The 16166-nt window shown below is 41.5% G+C and overlaps 1 protein-coding gene across 1 annotated transcript; it reads left to right on the top strand.

Annotated features, from left to right (window-relative positions):
- Positions 1-774: 774 nt before the first annotated feature.
- On the top strand, positions 775-7407 carry LOC146980679 (caspase recruitment domain-containing protein 8-like). The gene is made up of 9 exons (XM_085787920.1): positions 775-1175; positions 3170-3213; positions 3488-3957; positions 4632-4684; positions 4930-5144; positions 5362-5639; positions 5937-6050; positions 6138-6279; positions 7079-7407. Exons 1-9 carry the CDS (start codon positions 775-777, stop codon positions 7405-7407), a joined length of 2046 nt encoding a protein of 681 aa, XP_085644046.1.
- Positions 7408-16166: the final 8759 nt, after the last annotated feature.

Here is a 16166-nt window from a genome sequence, read left to right as displayed (position 1 = left end):
CTAATGATGATAATAATCTGATATAAAACCGGAAAAAACTTTTATGTGTTGCTACAACACGCTCGGTGGGCGCACACTTCACCCTGCGCAGTAGCGCAGTCAGCACCGGTTTGGATGGAGCTGTGACAGACGGCTGGTGCTTCTGTAACAATATAACCTGCCTATATAACTTCATGTGTTGATACAACCATGCTCCTCTACAGCTGAGGCTGTGAAGAGCCTCCTCCTCCCGTCGCTGCTGTAGCTCTGTAGTTATGTGTATTTTTTTTTTTTTTTTTCATGTTTCATATCGAACTATTCTGGCTTTACTTCTTAAACGGTTCTTTAATCAACCAATGATACTTAATTCACTAAATCTGTTTCTTCCCTCCACGCCTTTGACCTGTTCCAGTCACACCACTACTAACAGAAGAGAGTTAAATATTTTTTCTGGACTCCACTTCACCCAAAATGACTTTGATCCGTGATCTCTCTTCTTTTTTTCTCTCTCCCTCTTTCCTCGTTTGCGTCATGGCCGCAGGTGAGCAGGATGCACCTACCTCCTAATATGGTGGTCAGGATCTCCTTATATGGCTATTCATGTATGGAGATCTATGCTAATTGCTGATCACCGGGGGCGTGTTGTTAGTTTATGATGGGTTGGCATTCATGAAGTTACACACGTGTTTACGATCAAATCTGAGTTTACCGCACCGTTCATGAATCCGGAGTAGAGTTTTAGTAACGTGAGCTTTTATGTGCAAATCTACACACAGATTTACTCACGTTTCATGAATGAGACCCAGTGTGTGGGTAGGAACTCTGTGGTTCTGGTACACCGCAGCTCCGCTGAGCTCCAGAGGCCCAGTTCAAGCCCAGTCTCCCTGCTCCTCTCACCCACACACGAGCGCCTTGTGCTGGGCCGCACAGGTGACCAGCCTCCCCTCCAGAGCTCACCGGAGCTCATTGGAGCTCTGGAGGGGAGGCTGGCTGGCCAACTCTGGAGCTTTGCTTGGCACCAGCAACGGTACCGGTACCGATGACTGTAACGACGACGGCAACAGCGCCACTACTGGTAATGATGACGGCGACACACCGACGATAGCAACGGTGTTGGCGACAGCTTCTCTGGGAACAAGTTACCAGACAGCTCTAAAAGTACCAGCACCACGAATCCCACATACTGGGGCTTTAATGTAATCAAAAACAAAAATATAAAAGCAGCAATGAACAAATTGAGATGAGGAATATCACTTAACGGAAAAATAAATCTTTACAAAGTAACATAAATTAAGGCAAATTCAGCCACAAAAAACATTCATAAACTCTGTGTGTGTACGTGTCACACTTCGCATTGGATGGTTAACGCCACCCTTGACTGCCTAAGGAAAACCACAGATAGCCAGCACTCATAGGTTGATCCTCTTAATTTCTCTTTAATCCAGGCAGCGGGGACCCGCAATCAGAACTTTGGCTAGTTGGCTAAAGTATGGAAAACAATAGTAGGCTACAATGATCTGAAAAATGGACAAACACTAATTTTATCTTAGAAAGACAGTACAGCTCAACATAATGTATAGACAATGAAGCATGACAAGAAATACTGTATGCAGAATGATGTTTTACTGTAACAGTAGTTAATCAGTGTTTTATTAATTTTAACTGTATAATGTTAAACTGTTGAAAGGACAATAAACCATAAACACTGACTGAAAAAAATATGGAAAGCATACATATTTGTTAAGTTGTTAGCTCAATGTCCTTCATGACCAAATTTGAGTGAGGGCACTTTAATAAAAGCAACTAATCAATTAATCAGGATAGTATATGAATATAGTTATTGTTTTCCAATACTTTAGATAACTAGATTTAGCTGTAACACACCACACCATCAGAGTTATTAGCTATAGCTATTTATTATGTCAAGTAAAGTTCATAGCAACCATTCTGGACCATTTACAGTATTTAAATGAATGTTTATCAACACCATTCTGGAAAGCACATAGCCTACCTGCTTAACACGGTATCACTACCTCCTTCACATGGTGGAGAGTCTTCCTCAACACTTATTTTTTCAGCCTCCTCCTGCACCATAAGGGCACTGGTAATGAGAGCTTCACTCCCTTCAGACTCACGTGAAGGACCTGCTGCTGAAGCTGCAGCATCGGTGCTTCTAGCCCAGGCCAGGCCAGGCGGCCCCTGATCTGCGTAATTGTTGTACTTTTAGCAGTCTGTGCTGCTAGAGCTTTTCTTTTTCTGTTACTTTCCTCCATTTTTCCGCGCCGCCTTTGCGTTTGTTTACTTTTCTTTTCCGTTTTTGTGCGCTGGTGTGTTTTTTTTCTCTCTCGCTCTCTCTCATCATGACTCCGTGATTGGACGAGGGGGGGTCTAGAACATGCGTGGGTGGGACTCCTGGGCCTCTGTAGCCTCTCATAGGGCCATTGGGCCAGGTAGACAAGCCACTAGGCCAATCGTCACCTCTCTGCTGTGTCTGCAGTTGAGCACTGTGGGCCGAGCCGATGCATGTCTCTCTCCCTGGGCCGGGAGAGTTACAATAGGCAAGGCGAGGCATGGCGAAAAAAAAAAGTTAAATAAATAAATTAAAAACGGCCGCCATCGGCCCATTAGTGACCGGCCCACCGGGAAAACTCCCGGTACTCCCTATGGCCAATCCGCCCCTGGTCACACTACATGTCCGTTTGTCGTTCCCGACGCTCATAATCGGGCATGACGCCGGAAATTTGTCAGCCACGAAAAAATCGTGTCAAAATCACCCTGAAATCGTGTCGTCTGAACCCGTCTTAAGAGTCAAATACAGAATGATGTGCAGCAGCTGGAATATCAGGACAGCACGGATCAGATGCTGAACTTCCTGTGGTTCCGGTGGCTTTACTTTTCTAGATCTGATTAAGAGCCATCTTCTATATTTTCTTTGATCTGAATCTTTAAACGCCACCTGGTCCAGATCAGATCATTAGTAAATGTGGTGACACCATGGTAACCTGGTTGAACATGAAACTTAAAGCTCTGGTTGATCCCAAAGGTCACTGACTAACACATTGAGCAGGATCAGTTAAAGCTCAGCTGGGCAAGTCTGATCCTGGATAATCACAGTTTGGTTTAATAAAGCAAACTCAAACAAACAAAACCTGATTATTTCCCTCTGGCTCTGTTGTGTTTGTTCCTACAGGATCGGTGAGGGAGAGGTGATTAAAGCTTCCAGAGACAAAACCAGTAAGTACTGAACCTCTGTCTCCTCTTCATCAGTCTGACTGGGAAATGAGTCTGGGCTCATTTAACATCCAATAGTTTTATGAATTGCATATTGTTTTTTCATACTTTCTTTTTTGGCTTGAATACAACAAATGAAACAATGGACAACAGACAGGGTCATCATAGGAAAGAAGTGATGTTTAAATTTCTATGTGTATGAATCTTTCATATAAGAAAATTTCCTTCCAATTGACACTGATTTCAGAGATGTTCCTTGTTTCTTCTCCTTCAACAGGTGACTCAGAACTGAAGGTTTTTGGGGATGACACAAAGCCAAAGGTCTCTGAGGACAACACGGAGCTGAAGACCTCTGAGGACGACTCAAAGCTGAAGGAATCTGAGGACAACACAGAGCTGAAGGCCTCTGAGGATGACTCAAAGCCAAAGGTCTCTGAGGACAACGCAGAGCTGAAGACCTCTGAGGATGACTCAAAGCTGAAGGAATCTGAGGACAACGCGGAGCTGAAGACCTCTGAGGATGACTCAAAGCTGAAGGAATCTGAGGACAACGCAGAGCTGAAGGCCCCTGAGGATGACTCAAAGCTGAAGGAATCTGAGGACAACGCAGAGCTGAAGGCCTCTGAGGATGACTCAAAGCTGAAGGAATCTGAGGACAACGCAGAGCTGAAGGCCCCTGAGGATGACTCAAAGGTGAAGGAATCTGAGGACAACGCGGAGCTGAAGGCCCCTGAGGATGGCTCAAAGGTGAAGAGGTTTGATGAAGACAGCTTGAAGCTTAAGGACAACGCAAAGCTGAGGGTGAGAGAAAAACATTGTATTTTCCAGACAGACTTCAGGGCTCAAGAGAGGGGAAAAAATAATCTGAGAATATCTCCTGTGTTGGTAACAACAATGAGATCTCCAGTGTATAAACAAACTCATAGTTTAGTGGTTTTAAACGAGTTGCATAATAATAATAGTAATCTATTCTATAATAATAGCGGAAATAATTAAAGTAATGGCAAACAAACACTGCATATCTCCAAAATCCGGCAGGTTTCCAGGATGCCAAGTAGCCTACTCATTTTAATGTAACAATTGCCGATGAGAACCGGTGTCAAAAAGGAAAAAAATCGATCACGGACTTAATGATCGATTACCATGGCAACGAACAAAGCTTCGATGCTTCGATTTTTTTGGGTCAGCCCTATTAACAATGATAACCTCAAGCATGAACTTATTTCACAAAACATTTATCATTTCTCTGCAGAACCTGCTGCTTCTCAGATGCAGTCAGAAAATTATTATGTATCCCCTCAAACTCTGTCCGCTGTGCCCGAGGTCACTCAGGACTGTGGAACAAATCCGTTGGCTTCACTCAACACAATATATTTTTAATTGTAATAAACCAGCTTACATTGTTTCTCTCTGAATTGCAGCAGTCAAGCTTCAAACCTGAACTGGAAACTAAATCTACACAAGTCTCATACAGGTAAACATGCAATAAACTTACTCAACACAGTTTTTACCAAAGTACCTTCCTCTTCCTTCACAACTTCTACTGAGCCACAGCAGATGTGTCTCTGCAGTGTTGGTCTCATGGTCGACTGTGTGAGGGAACATCAGCTGGATCAGCTCTCAGTCAGCTGAGTCAGGAGGAACACAATGTTTTAGCCAATGTTGAACCTTTTTCATCTCAGGGTCTGAGGTGGTCACTCTGCCTTCTGTGTCCCACAGGTTCAGGTGTCCTGGTCCAGGCCAGTTCCAGTGTTCTTCAACTGGACTGGTGTTTGTTGTGGCTCAGGAGGCGGAGCTGCTCTACAGGACTGTCCAATGGGATGAGAGCCTCCTCCACTCAGTTGGCAAGATGGCTGCAGGACCACTGTTCAACATCCAGTGTCCTGAGGATGCAGTCCGCCAGCTCCACCTCCTACATTGTGAAACAAAGGATGGTGAGCAAGTGATTGTGTTTGTTAGAGCAATGAAGAACTAATTATATAACTTAAGTTGTGTGACCATCTAATTGATGTGTACATTTATTACATGAATATAATGTAAAATCAGGGCACTATCCTTCACCAGCCTCCTGCTTCATTTCCTGATGTTGACAACAGTGACTGAAATGATCACTGCTGTTGTAACGAGGTTGTTGTCTCTGTGTTTCCACAGCTCTGCTCTGTGACGGTCTGCTGTCTGTCGCCCACATCACTGATGATGGAATGAGCTTCATCGAGCCACTGGAGGTCACAGACACTCATGTGATCATCTCAGTCCCTCATCTTTCTGCCTTTGGCCTGGTCTGGTCTGTTCAGGATCTCATATGGAGGTGGTGGAACAACATGAAATCAGTTTGCAGCCAAATTCTGCTGTTCCACCAACCAAACTTCACGGCACAGGAACAATACCTCAATGTGCATCTGCTGCCTCATAACGTCCCCCTGGAAGAGGTAAGGCTACAGACTGAAGTGTTAGAGATTCACTTTGCTTCACTTTCCAAACTCATCACTAACAGACCTGATGTCGTGAACTAACACGTCCACTTTGTTTCATGGACACCGTGTCTCGGTGTCGCCTTGACACCACTTCAGCAAGTCTTACACAAACTGACATGAATACAGAAAGGTCAAAGATCAGTGTGAGCTCAGAAAGGACTCTCTCTGTCCTGTAGGTCCAGGCCAGTAGAACCAATCTGTCTGTTCAGGCTCAGGCACAACGCTAATGAAATGATCTGATTGTTTGACCAGGTAAAAGCGAAGCACAAGGACTGTGCATTCATCACGACGCCTTCTGAAAGCACACTCGTCAAAAATAAAACTTACACAGTTCACTGTCCACATGCCGACATAGTCCAGCCTAAGGTGAGTGTTTCAGACTAAAGCTGACATGATTCCTCAAACTGCTGTCACTCACCTGGAGACACTGACACACGTGCTGCTGGTTTTCAGAAAAAAGACTTTGACCTGAACTATGGACCAAATTACCATCCAACGTTTCAGATCATCCTGCTCTCAACCACTAAGAAAACCAACATAGAGGTCCGAGATGAAACCGAGACAGCTGTGTGGGAGTGTCGTGTTTCTCTGCCAGGTAAAGTCTTCATCCACCTGATGAGTGGTGTCTTTGTTCTTATTGGGACTCAGATCATCTTCTGTCTACTTTTATCCTGTGATCCATTCTTGTCGACAAGTGAGAGTCAAACTAGTGGGAAACATTTCAGAGTAGGACCAAGGAGATTCATGAAGGAGCTGAAAGGACCTTCAATAAAATAAGGAGTATAAATGTTTGTGCTCAGTCCTCCATCAGGTCCTGAATCAGTCGTCCCTGTTCTCCTTCAGGTGTTGCTCAGAAACTTCACCTTTTTTTCTTTAAGTATATTTTGGGGGCTTTTTGCCTTTAATTGGTAGAGACAGGAAATGTTTTGGCTAGAGAGGGGGAATGACATGCAGCAAAGTGTCACCAGATATAGATTAAAACCGGGGCCAGCTGCAGTGAGGACTGTAACATCTGTCTATAGGGCACCTGCTACTGAGCTGTACGGTGCCCCACACTTCAGTTTCTCCAAGTTCCTGTTGATGTGTCTGTAACTTGTGAGTCTGTCACATGTCGTTGTCCCAGAGTCAGAACTCGTCGCCTTAAAATCATTAGAGCTGAAATTGCTCAGAAGTGATGTTGGATGGACTTTACAGTTGTGTTCGGCCTGGTGTGATCACTGGTGACTTCTGGGTTCCTGCTGTAAGGACTTTCTACAGAGTCCTGAACTGAGACGAGCAAACTGGACGAGACAGAATGTTTTTCATGAGCGGTTCCATCCCCACTGTGTTTACACTTATACCACTATTGAATTTGCTTCTTTTGAACACAAGTATCTTTCTTGTTCATCTTCCAGGTCCTCGTCCAGAACCAACTCCAAGTGTCTCAGCTCCAACTCCAAGTGTCTCAGCAGTAGAGAGGCTGAGGTTAGCTCGGACTGAGTTCATTGAGAGAGTGACTGAACCGGTTCTTCATAGGCTGCTGGACAAACTCCTGGACTGTGAGGTGGTAACTGACGGTGAAATGGAGTCTGTTGCTGCAATAGCAGACAGGGCAGACAAAGCTCGAAAGGTGATCGACCCCGTACGAAAAAAAGGAGAAGCAGCTTGTTCAGATCTGATCAGAGTTCTGTGTGAGGTGGATCCCTGCCTGTCAACACAGCTGAAGCTCAGTGTTTCCCATTAATTAACGTTTGGGCCCGCCACAGTCTCTCACAGAAAAAAAAAAAACTTTAAAAATTATTTTTTTTCTCACGTGTGTCTACGTGCGGTGCGCCCGCACGCGAGAGAGGCGGCAGTTTGAGAGGCTGACTGGCAGAGATGAGAGCTGGTGAAACGCTAGCATGGTTATTTAAAACACCATCTCTGATTTCTGCCTGCACATAGATACACAGACAGGGGCGCACGCTAAATGCGCTATATCGCGCTAATTGCTCAGCTGCAGCGCTATATCGCTCCCTTTAAACCCTTTAAAGTCCCACAGTGTTTCCTCCAGGATTTTTTTAAAGAGTGGCGGCGAGGGCATTTTCATTTCGGCGTCCAATCCTCCGCGGCCGCCTCGCGCCCTGCAGCTATCGGAAATGACAAACACGTGAGGCCAATGTGTGTACGTTTGTAGCCTATTTGTGTTTATAAATCGAAACAGAGCGCGAGAGATGAACACACACACAGCTGAGGGGCGAAGCGCTTGTCCCCCGGCCGCCACAGAGTCGTTAATTAATGGTAAACGCTGGATGCGCTGGTTGATAAGTTTCGTTCTTAATGAGGAGGAAATAAAGAACTCAGCTGTGATTGAAAAGCATGAGTCGAAAGTTGTAACTGTGTAGTGGAAAGGGGTGCAAAGTACCTAATGGTAACTGGTTGTGGAAACCCTGCTTTACATTGTTTTAACATTAAAAAATAATCATCATTCTGAAGGTGTGGTGGCTTTTATTTTGCTGTGGCGGTGCGCCACGATCAATTACATGTAGAGGAAACCCTGTCCCAGACTTGTCAGAGTCACCTGAACTAGGGGTCGACCGATAGTGGATTTGACAAGATGTGACAAGTTTAGTTTTTGTGGGATATTTTGTGTTTCATATGTCGTAAAAGAGAAATTAATCTAAGTTCATTATGTTTGTTTTTTTTAGAAATAAATAAATGATAATAAATGCAGTGCAATAAATAAGATGTAAAAAGGTTAACATTGATGAATAATTTGATTAAAAGATCATTTTAGTCTTGAACTAAACACCTTGATGTGAGGTTTTAAAGGCATCTGGTCACATGACTGGGTAGAGGCTTACACTGTAATCATATTCTGTATTTCATTATTGCTTTCATTATGCTTCAGATATGTGTTTTCATGTGATTCTTATTGATTTCCTTTATGCTAACATGGTAAAGCCTTATAAGTGATGAGGGATGATGATGTGCTTGGTAACCTTGTCCGCCAAAATGAATTATAAATAAACATAAAGACTAGTAGTCTATTTGCTTTATATTAAATCACTTTTGACCTAATTATTTTGGACTGAAATTAATTACACACTCAAGTCTATCGGCTCTGACAGCATTTTGCATCACGTGCATCTGAGCAATATCATAGCCCATGGTTTCTGAAAATATACAATTTCGATTCGAATTTCAATTTTTTTTTTTTTTTTTTTTGACGTCACGTGACCTGAAAGAAAGATGGCTGCGTCTACCTAGAGGCTCCTGCCCGCTTCCCCAAACTTTTTAAATAACTTCAGTTTTTTGCCTTTTCTCTTTGTGCTATGCATTGACATTTAATTTTTAAACCCCGGAGTACAGCAACAAGATTTTTTTTTTTTTTTTTTTTCCCCTTAACAAACGAGCGTCAACTTAATTACACATCGACCGGCCACCAACTCAACACACCTGGCCTGCATCATGGATCAAGGGGCTATTGCCGTCACCGTCGCCGAAGCAGTTGAACAAGCTCTGGCCAGAAACAGAGACTATTTGGACGAGAAATTCAAAGAACTAAGTGACACTCTCACCAAGATCCGACTGGATGTTGATGTTGTTACCCACGAGGTGACGAAATTGCAGGAGGTAACTTCAGCTATAACCAAACGCACAGACTCCACGGAAAAAGTAGCAAACAACAACCGACGGAGAATATGTGATTTGGAGCAAAAAATAGCGGATCTTGAAGACAGAAGCCGACGGAACAACGTACGGATACGGGGGGTCCCGGAGGGAGCAGAGGGCGAAAATGTTTGCCAGTATGTTTCAAAAACTCTCCCTAAATGGCTACCCAAGCTGAAAAGTCCAAAACCAGAGATCATGAGAGCAGATTCTGCTCAGATTCACCGACAGAGATCGCATTCTCCAGGCGGCCAGAGAGGCTGCACGCGGGGAGGAAGGACCACCGAGGCATGAGAGCGGCAGAGTGATCACCTTCAGCGCTGACTACAGCAACTTCACCATCTCGCGGCGGCGAGAGTTTTCTACAGCTATGGATGAAGCAAGAAAGCAGAGTTACCAAGCTTTTCTTTTGTTTCCCGCAAGGCTGAAGCTGATCAAAGGATCCGCCAACTATATCTTCAACACCCGCAAGGAAGCCGAGATTTTTTTAGGCTTGGAGAAAGAGGACACAGCGGGGGCTGATGCCGCGACATCCAGAGGTGGTAGCCCGGCGGACTGAGTGCGTGTATAATCGGCGTATCGCCGGGTAATCTACTGGTAGGCAAGTGCACTCAGACTTTTTGTTGTTGCTGTTTTGTTTGTTTTCTTTTGTTTGTCAAGTTGAATCCTCTCCTACATGATAGGTGAACTGGGTTTTCTCCCTCGTTTTTTCCCCTCTCTTAATAGACTACACATTGCTTACAAGACAAGACGTGAGTTGTTGTTGTTTTTGTTTGTTTGTTTTATTATTTTTGTCACAAAGATTTTGAGTTAAAAAGAGGGAGAGAGAAGTAACCCAAGAGAAGAGAGGATTCTAAGGGAGGAAAGAAAAGAGAAGAGAAAGAAACGGACTTGATATTGGCAAATGCCAGAGGGACGAGTGAACTTTTTTTTTTTCTTTTTCTCCTTTTTTTTTTTTTAATTCTTTTTTCTTCTTTCTCTTCCCCCTCTCCGCCTTGAGATAATCACGTATCATTGAAATAATAGAGGAGGGGGGTGGAGAGGGTGAGACAGTTGTTGGAAAGAAAAAAATAATAATAATAAAATAAAATAAAATAAAATAAAGAGGGGTAAAAACCCTAGCGAATATGCAAAGAGAAATATTTTTGTTTCATTTTTATTTTGCAAAAAAATTGTTATGATGGGGTTGGGCATCAACCGCTGGGCCTTGCCAACTTTCTCAGTGTCAAGTGTCCAAGTAGTTAGGATTTTAGTTTGTTTTTTTGTGCCACTCCTTAGTTTAGTGGCTATGTTTTGTTATCTTTTTGTCTTATTTTGTTTTGTTTTTTGTTTTTTGGGAGGGGAGGGCAGCAAGGATGGGAATTGTTTATTTCTTAATGGGTGTATACACAGACAGGTGTGTGTCCTATTTTTGAAAGTCTTGAACAACTTATGGTCTCTTTATATCTTCCTGCACTTAGAAATGATATTGTTAAAATGACAACATTACAATTTGCCAGCTTTAATACCAATGGGCTAAACAATCCTGTGAAGCGCACTGCTTGCTTAGACCTCTTACATCGGCAGCAAGTAGATGTGGCGTTTATCCAGGAATCACATTTAGGAAATAATGATGTTAATCGTTTTAGTAATAAAACATACTATGTAGCAGCCTCTAGTTCTTTTTCATCTAAATCTAGAGGCTCCCTAGTGGTGCTAAAACGCAACCTGTCACTTACTGTCTTGGAAAAATATGGGAGTGACGACGGTCGTATAACATATGTTAAAACAATTCTAGCAGGCATAAAGGTGGCATTCCTATCTATTTATGCTCCAAATGTTTATAGTGCAGACTTTTTTACTTGCTTAATAGATTTGTTATCCAACATGCACGATTGCTTTAATTCTTGGTGCAGATATGAATGCCCCCTACCTTACAATAGATCGTTCAAATTATTTAACTCAGCACTCAAACAAAGCTTCCTCAGACAGTCTTACCAAGCTTTTGGCTGACTTCGGCCTCATTGACACCTTTCGTGCAATCAATCCAACATTATCTCTATATAGTTTTTACTCTAATAGGCATAAATCATACTCTCGTATTGATTATATTTTTATTTCTGCCTCACTGATAGGTAAAATTCATAGCGCATTGATTCTACCTACTTCTCTTTCAGATCATAATATTGTACTTTCCAAGATAACTCTTGAAAACACACCCAAAAAAAACATACGGTGGCGTTTTAACTCATCTTTGCTTTGTAATGTTGACTTTTGTCAGTTCTTTAAGGATGAGTTACAAAAATTTATAAGTATAAATGAAAACTCTGTTAATGACCCACGTTTTTTTTGGGGTGCTTTAAAGGGATTTATACGTAACACCACAATATCATTTTCAGCCTACCAAAATAAAACTAGACTAGAGAAAATTAATCAGTTGGAGACCAAATTATTTGATTTAGAAAACACACATCAAGTTTGTCCTTCTGATGATATTAAAGTGAGCCTGGATGCCACACGCTCTGAGCTAAACTCACTGCTGAGGCAAAGGGCAGATTTTTAATGTTAAGAGCTAGAAGAAATTATTACTTTAATGGACCTAGGCCCAGTCATCTACTTTCCTTAAAGATCAAACAAAATGAAACATTTTCAAACATAACAGCTATCAGCTCCTCGGAGGGGATATTAACGGACTCACAAGAAATAAATGCAGAATTTCGCAACTTTTACTCTAACCTGTATAGCTCAGAGTTGTCATTAAATATGTCAAAATGCAGTGAATTTATGGAAAATCTCAATCTCCCCTCCATAACTCAAGAGGAAGCAATTAAGTTGGAATCCCCTATTACCCTAGATGAACTAAAAAATGCTGTTCTCAATATGAAAAGAGGAAAATCCCCTGGATGGGATGGCATCCCTCCAGAATTCTATGCTATGTTTTGGGAAGAACTTGGACAATATATGTTAGATATGATATTAATGTCAGTTAAAAATGGTTCTTTTCTTAATGATGTAAATTTGGCTCTATTGACTGTTCTTCCTAAACCTAAAAAAGATCTCTTATTTTGTAATAACTATAGGCCCTTGAGTATCCTGTGTACCGAAGTGAAGGTGTATGCCAAAGTATTAGTCTCAAGAATTGAATCTCATTTACAAAAACTAATACACCAAGACCAGACCGGTTTTGTGAAATCCCGCCTAGCAGGTGATAATATACGTAGACTATTACATGTAATACATTTCTCCCAAGATATTGAGGACCCCTGCGCAGTGCTGTCTCTCGATGCCGAGAAAGCTTTCGATCGGCTCGAGTGGCAGTACCTGTGGGAGGTCCTTAGTAAATTTGGTTTTGGTCAGGGTTTCGTTGGAATGATTAAGGTTCTATATTCTAACCCTACAGCTGTAGTTACAGCTAACAATATATTGTCCACTCCTTTTTCTATCTATAGAGGTTCACGCCAAGGCTGTCCTCTTTCCCCACTCCTTTTTGCTCTTTCTCTGGAACATCTGGCTCAGAGTATTAGACAACACCCACTTATTGAACCTATCACCTTTTGCAATACACACCACCACATATCTTTGTTTGCTGATGACATTTTGTTATATGTTAATAACGCCTTAATTTCTATTCCCCATGTTTTGGAAACTTTTGCTCAGTTTAGTAACCTTTCTGGGTACAAGATTAATTGGACTAAGTCTCAACTAATGTCCTTAAATCCATCTGTTAGCTTATCTACACTCCCATCTCTTATCCCGGTGGTTAATTCTTTCAAATACCTAGGTGTTGATATTTATCCCACCTTATCAGTTATCTCTACCAAAAATTTCCAACACATATTTAAACGTGTTGAGGAAGATATGGAAAGATGGACAAAATTACCTATTTCAATGTCAGCAAGAATATCCATAATTAAAATGGATGTTCTACCAAGAATAAATTTTTATTCAAATATGATTCCTCTTGCACCTCCCAAAAACTACTGGGACAGTCTGAATAAGATCACTACAAACTTTATATGGGGTGGTAAAAGACCACGTCTCAAGTTGTCTACACTGCAAAGGAGCAAGAAGGATGGGGGTTTAAATGTTCCAAATTTTAAATTGTACTCTTGGTCCTATATAATTCGTCCAATATCTGTTTGGTTCGATCCATCTATGGTGGTCTCCTGGAGACCAATTGAAGAAAACTTGGCTTACCCACATAGGTTACAGGACCTTGTTTTCTCTGCTTTCCCTTCCAAGAGTACTCAACGCCAACTTGGTCCTATTATGTCTTTTTTATTGTCAACATGGCGAGCAATAGAGAAACAATGTCAGATTTCTTTAAAATGGCACACACATAGCCCTCTTTTCAACAATTTTGACCTCACCACGGGAGGAGCTCCTTTTAAGCTCCCTCAATGGTCTACTAAGGGAATCAACATTTTAATGGATGTTTGGGAAGAAAATGGGATGAGATCTTTTGATGATATATGTTCCCTGTACAATGTCGCAAAGAGTTCTTTTTTCTTTTATCTTAGACTCAGACTAGCTATGCGCACTTACGGCGTTCCATGGGGTGAAAAGTTGGCAACTCATCCACTTTACTCTTTATTAAATGTCAGAGGTAAAACTAAAGGTCTAACATCCAAAATGTATGCTCTTTTAAATTCTGGTTGTAAATCTTTAAATATTGGTTATATTTGGAGTAGAGATCTTGATATTACGGAGAAGGATATATGTTGGACAACTGTTTGGAGTAATCTAGATCATGTTTCCAAAAATCCCAATCACAAATTGATACACTTCAAATTTTTACATAGGATGTATCTTACACCTAGAAGACTCCATCTAATGAAACTTGTATCCTCTCCTAATTGTGATCTCTGCCCAAATCGTGATGTTGGATCTTTTCATGCATATGTACTGGTACTGTCCAGAAGTCACAACCTTTTGGGAAATGATATCCTTAACGTTGACTAAACTTTTTGATGTATTAATTCCGTACTGTCCCAAATTGTTTTTATTGAATGATACCTCTGCTTTGAATTTACCTAGTTACCACTACCCTGCTTTGTTTGCTAGCCTGACAGCTGCCAAAAAGATGCTAGCAATTCGCTGGCAACCTCCTCATTCTCTTTCTCGGACTCACTGGTTACTTTCTTTGTTAGATATCCTGTACATGGAGCTGTCAGTAGCCAGAATGCACAACGCAAAGCAAGCCACTATTACCTCCTGGACTTCGTCAATAGAAAAAATTAAGAACCTTTTGTGCCCTCAAATTGATGTTTAGAGCCTCGTATGTTGTGTGTTTCCTCTGTTTTGTTTTTTTTTCTCTTTTTTTTTTTGTCCAAGTATAGTCTGATGTTCTGAGCCTGTCCTTGAACTGATGTGTCCTTGCTGCCTGGGGTGGGGTGGGGTGGGGCGGGAAGGGGGGGATTTTTCTCTTATCTGGTGTTTGTTTTTGTATTTATTTATTTTTATTTATGTACATATATAAAAAAAAATAATTTTTTTTGCCTTGTTGTTATTGAGCCCTTTCTGCTCTTGTCCTGTTTTTATGTTTTCCGATGGAAACCAATAAAAAATAAAAAATAAAAAAATAATACAATTTCAACTAGTGATATCGGCACAAGAACATAGGAGCTCAGCTTCGCGGCTAAGACTAAGATAGACTTAATTCCTTCATTAAACAAATAGTTCACCCAAAATTCAAATTGCACTCATTTTAGAAAAAAAAAAACATAGTGAATAATACAGGGCACAAGGGAGTGTGATAGATAGACGATAAAAACAGGACAGCACAGCACTATCGTGTAATTTAGTACAATATTTAGGCTGAACAAGCTTGGCTTTTTTTTTAAGCTTGCTTGGCCGGTACATTTTGTTTAAGTTAATGAAACCGAGATACTTTTAATACTGTGTGCTTACATTAAACAGAAATAAAATTATATGTGTGTGGGCCAACGTTTCCACAAAAGCATGACATTTTATATTTTATGAACAGGAGACACTGTGACATTAAACTAAATTAAGTTTTTTGTCCATTGTTATTTTTAGGCATAGTTTGTAGATTTTTGAAACAGTATCTTTCTCTCTTTTGAAGGTGCATATAACAATCCAGCATGGCAAAACTTGCCCCCAACTGGAGCAATGCAGGACACAGCTCCATTGCCCATTCTGCAGCTCAGCTTTGTTCCAACCAATAAAACAAAGGGTTGTGTCTGTGGCTGTGGCTCTGAGTGGGTTTAGATATGGTGGGAAAGGGCCCATATGTCTCTTTTAATGCTAAAGATTGCCGACCCCTGCCCTAGACTATAGTTAAATAGTTTTGTTGTAGTGGGTATAGAGAAATATTAATGCATTTTGGTATACTGAGTATACCCGAGTATCACATAGAATACTGTAGTGCCCTTAGCCTGATCGGAAGAACACACTGTGACACCTACATTCCCTCTTGGTTCGGAGAGCTGGATTTAGTTTTACATAAGTTAACAGTTGACAATTTATTGCCACAAGCAGGTAATTTTTTGCAGTGTAGGCCTACCTATGAAAAATAAAAGATACAGAAAATAAAAAATAGAGCTCTTTTAAGAAGTTGTGTCCCTCCTTCTTTGTTAGAAGGTCAGAGTTCAGTTTCAGTCATGTGGTTTATGTGTGTAATGCTCTGTTCACTACCCGGGTAGATTTTTGGGTTATGTTCTTATCTGTATCACAAGTGAAGAGAGATGATCTCTGAAGTTCCCCGGAGTGGATCCCACAGCTGGACAGACTGTGCACCGTTGCTCGTTCTCTCTGGCTCGCCACCGAACCTCCACGGGTTTGGAATCTGAATCAACTCCTGATCCAGCAAGAGTGCAGAAACGTAATCATTACTCTCTATTCAAATCATGA

This window comes from Trachurus japonicus, chromosome 9 (assembly GCF_045865225.1).
Source record: "Trachurus japonicus isolate A0001 chromosome 9, Traja_1.0".
Classification (NCBI taxonomy): Eukaryota; Metazoa; Chordata; class Actinopteri; order Carangiformes; family Carangidae; genus Trachurus; species Trachurus japonicus.
The sequence above is the reverse complement of the archived record's forward strand: the minus strand, read 5'-3'. Positions and strand labels throughout refer to the sequence as shown.

What these genes read in the sequence shown, in the direction of transcription:
- LOC146980679 (XM_085787920.1), top strand. Translation starts at nt 775, where the DNA reads ATGAGACCCAGTGTGTGGGTAGGAACTCTGTGGTTCTGGTACACCGCA. An exon ending in CCACATACTGGGGCTTTAAT is followed by an intron (nt 1,176 to 3,169) that starts GTAATCAAAAAC and finishes TTGTTCCTACAG; the next exon opens with GATCGGTGAGGGAGAGGTGA. An exon ending in CCGACATAGTCCAGCCTAAG is followed by an intron (nt 6,051 to 6,137) that starts GTGAGTGTTTCA and finishes GCTGGTTTTCAG; the next exon opens with AAAAAAGACTTTGACCTGAA.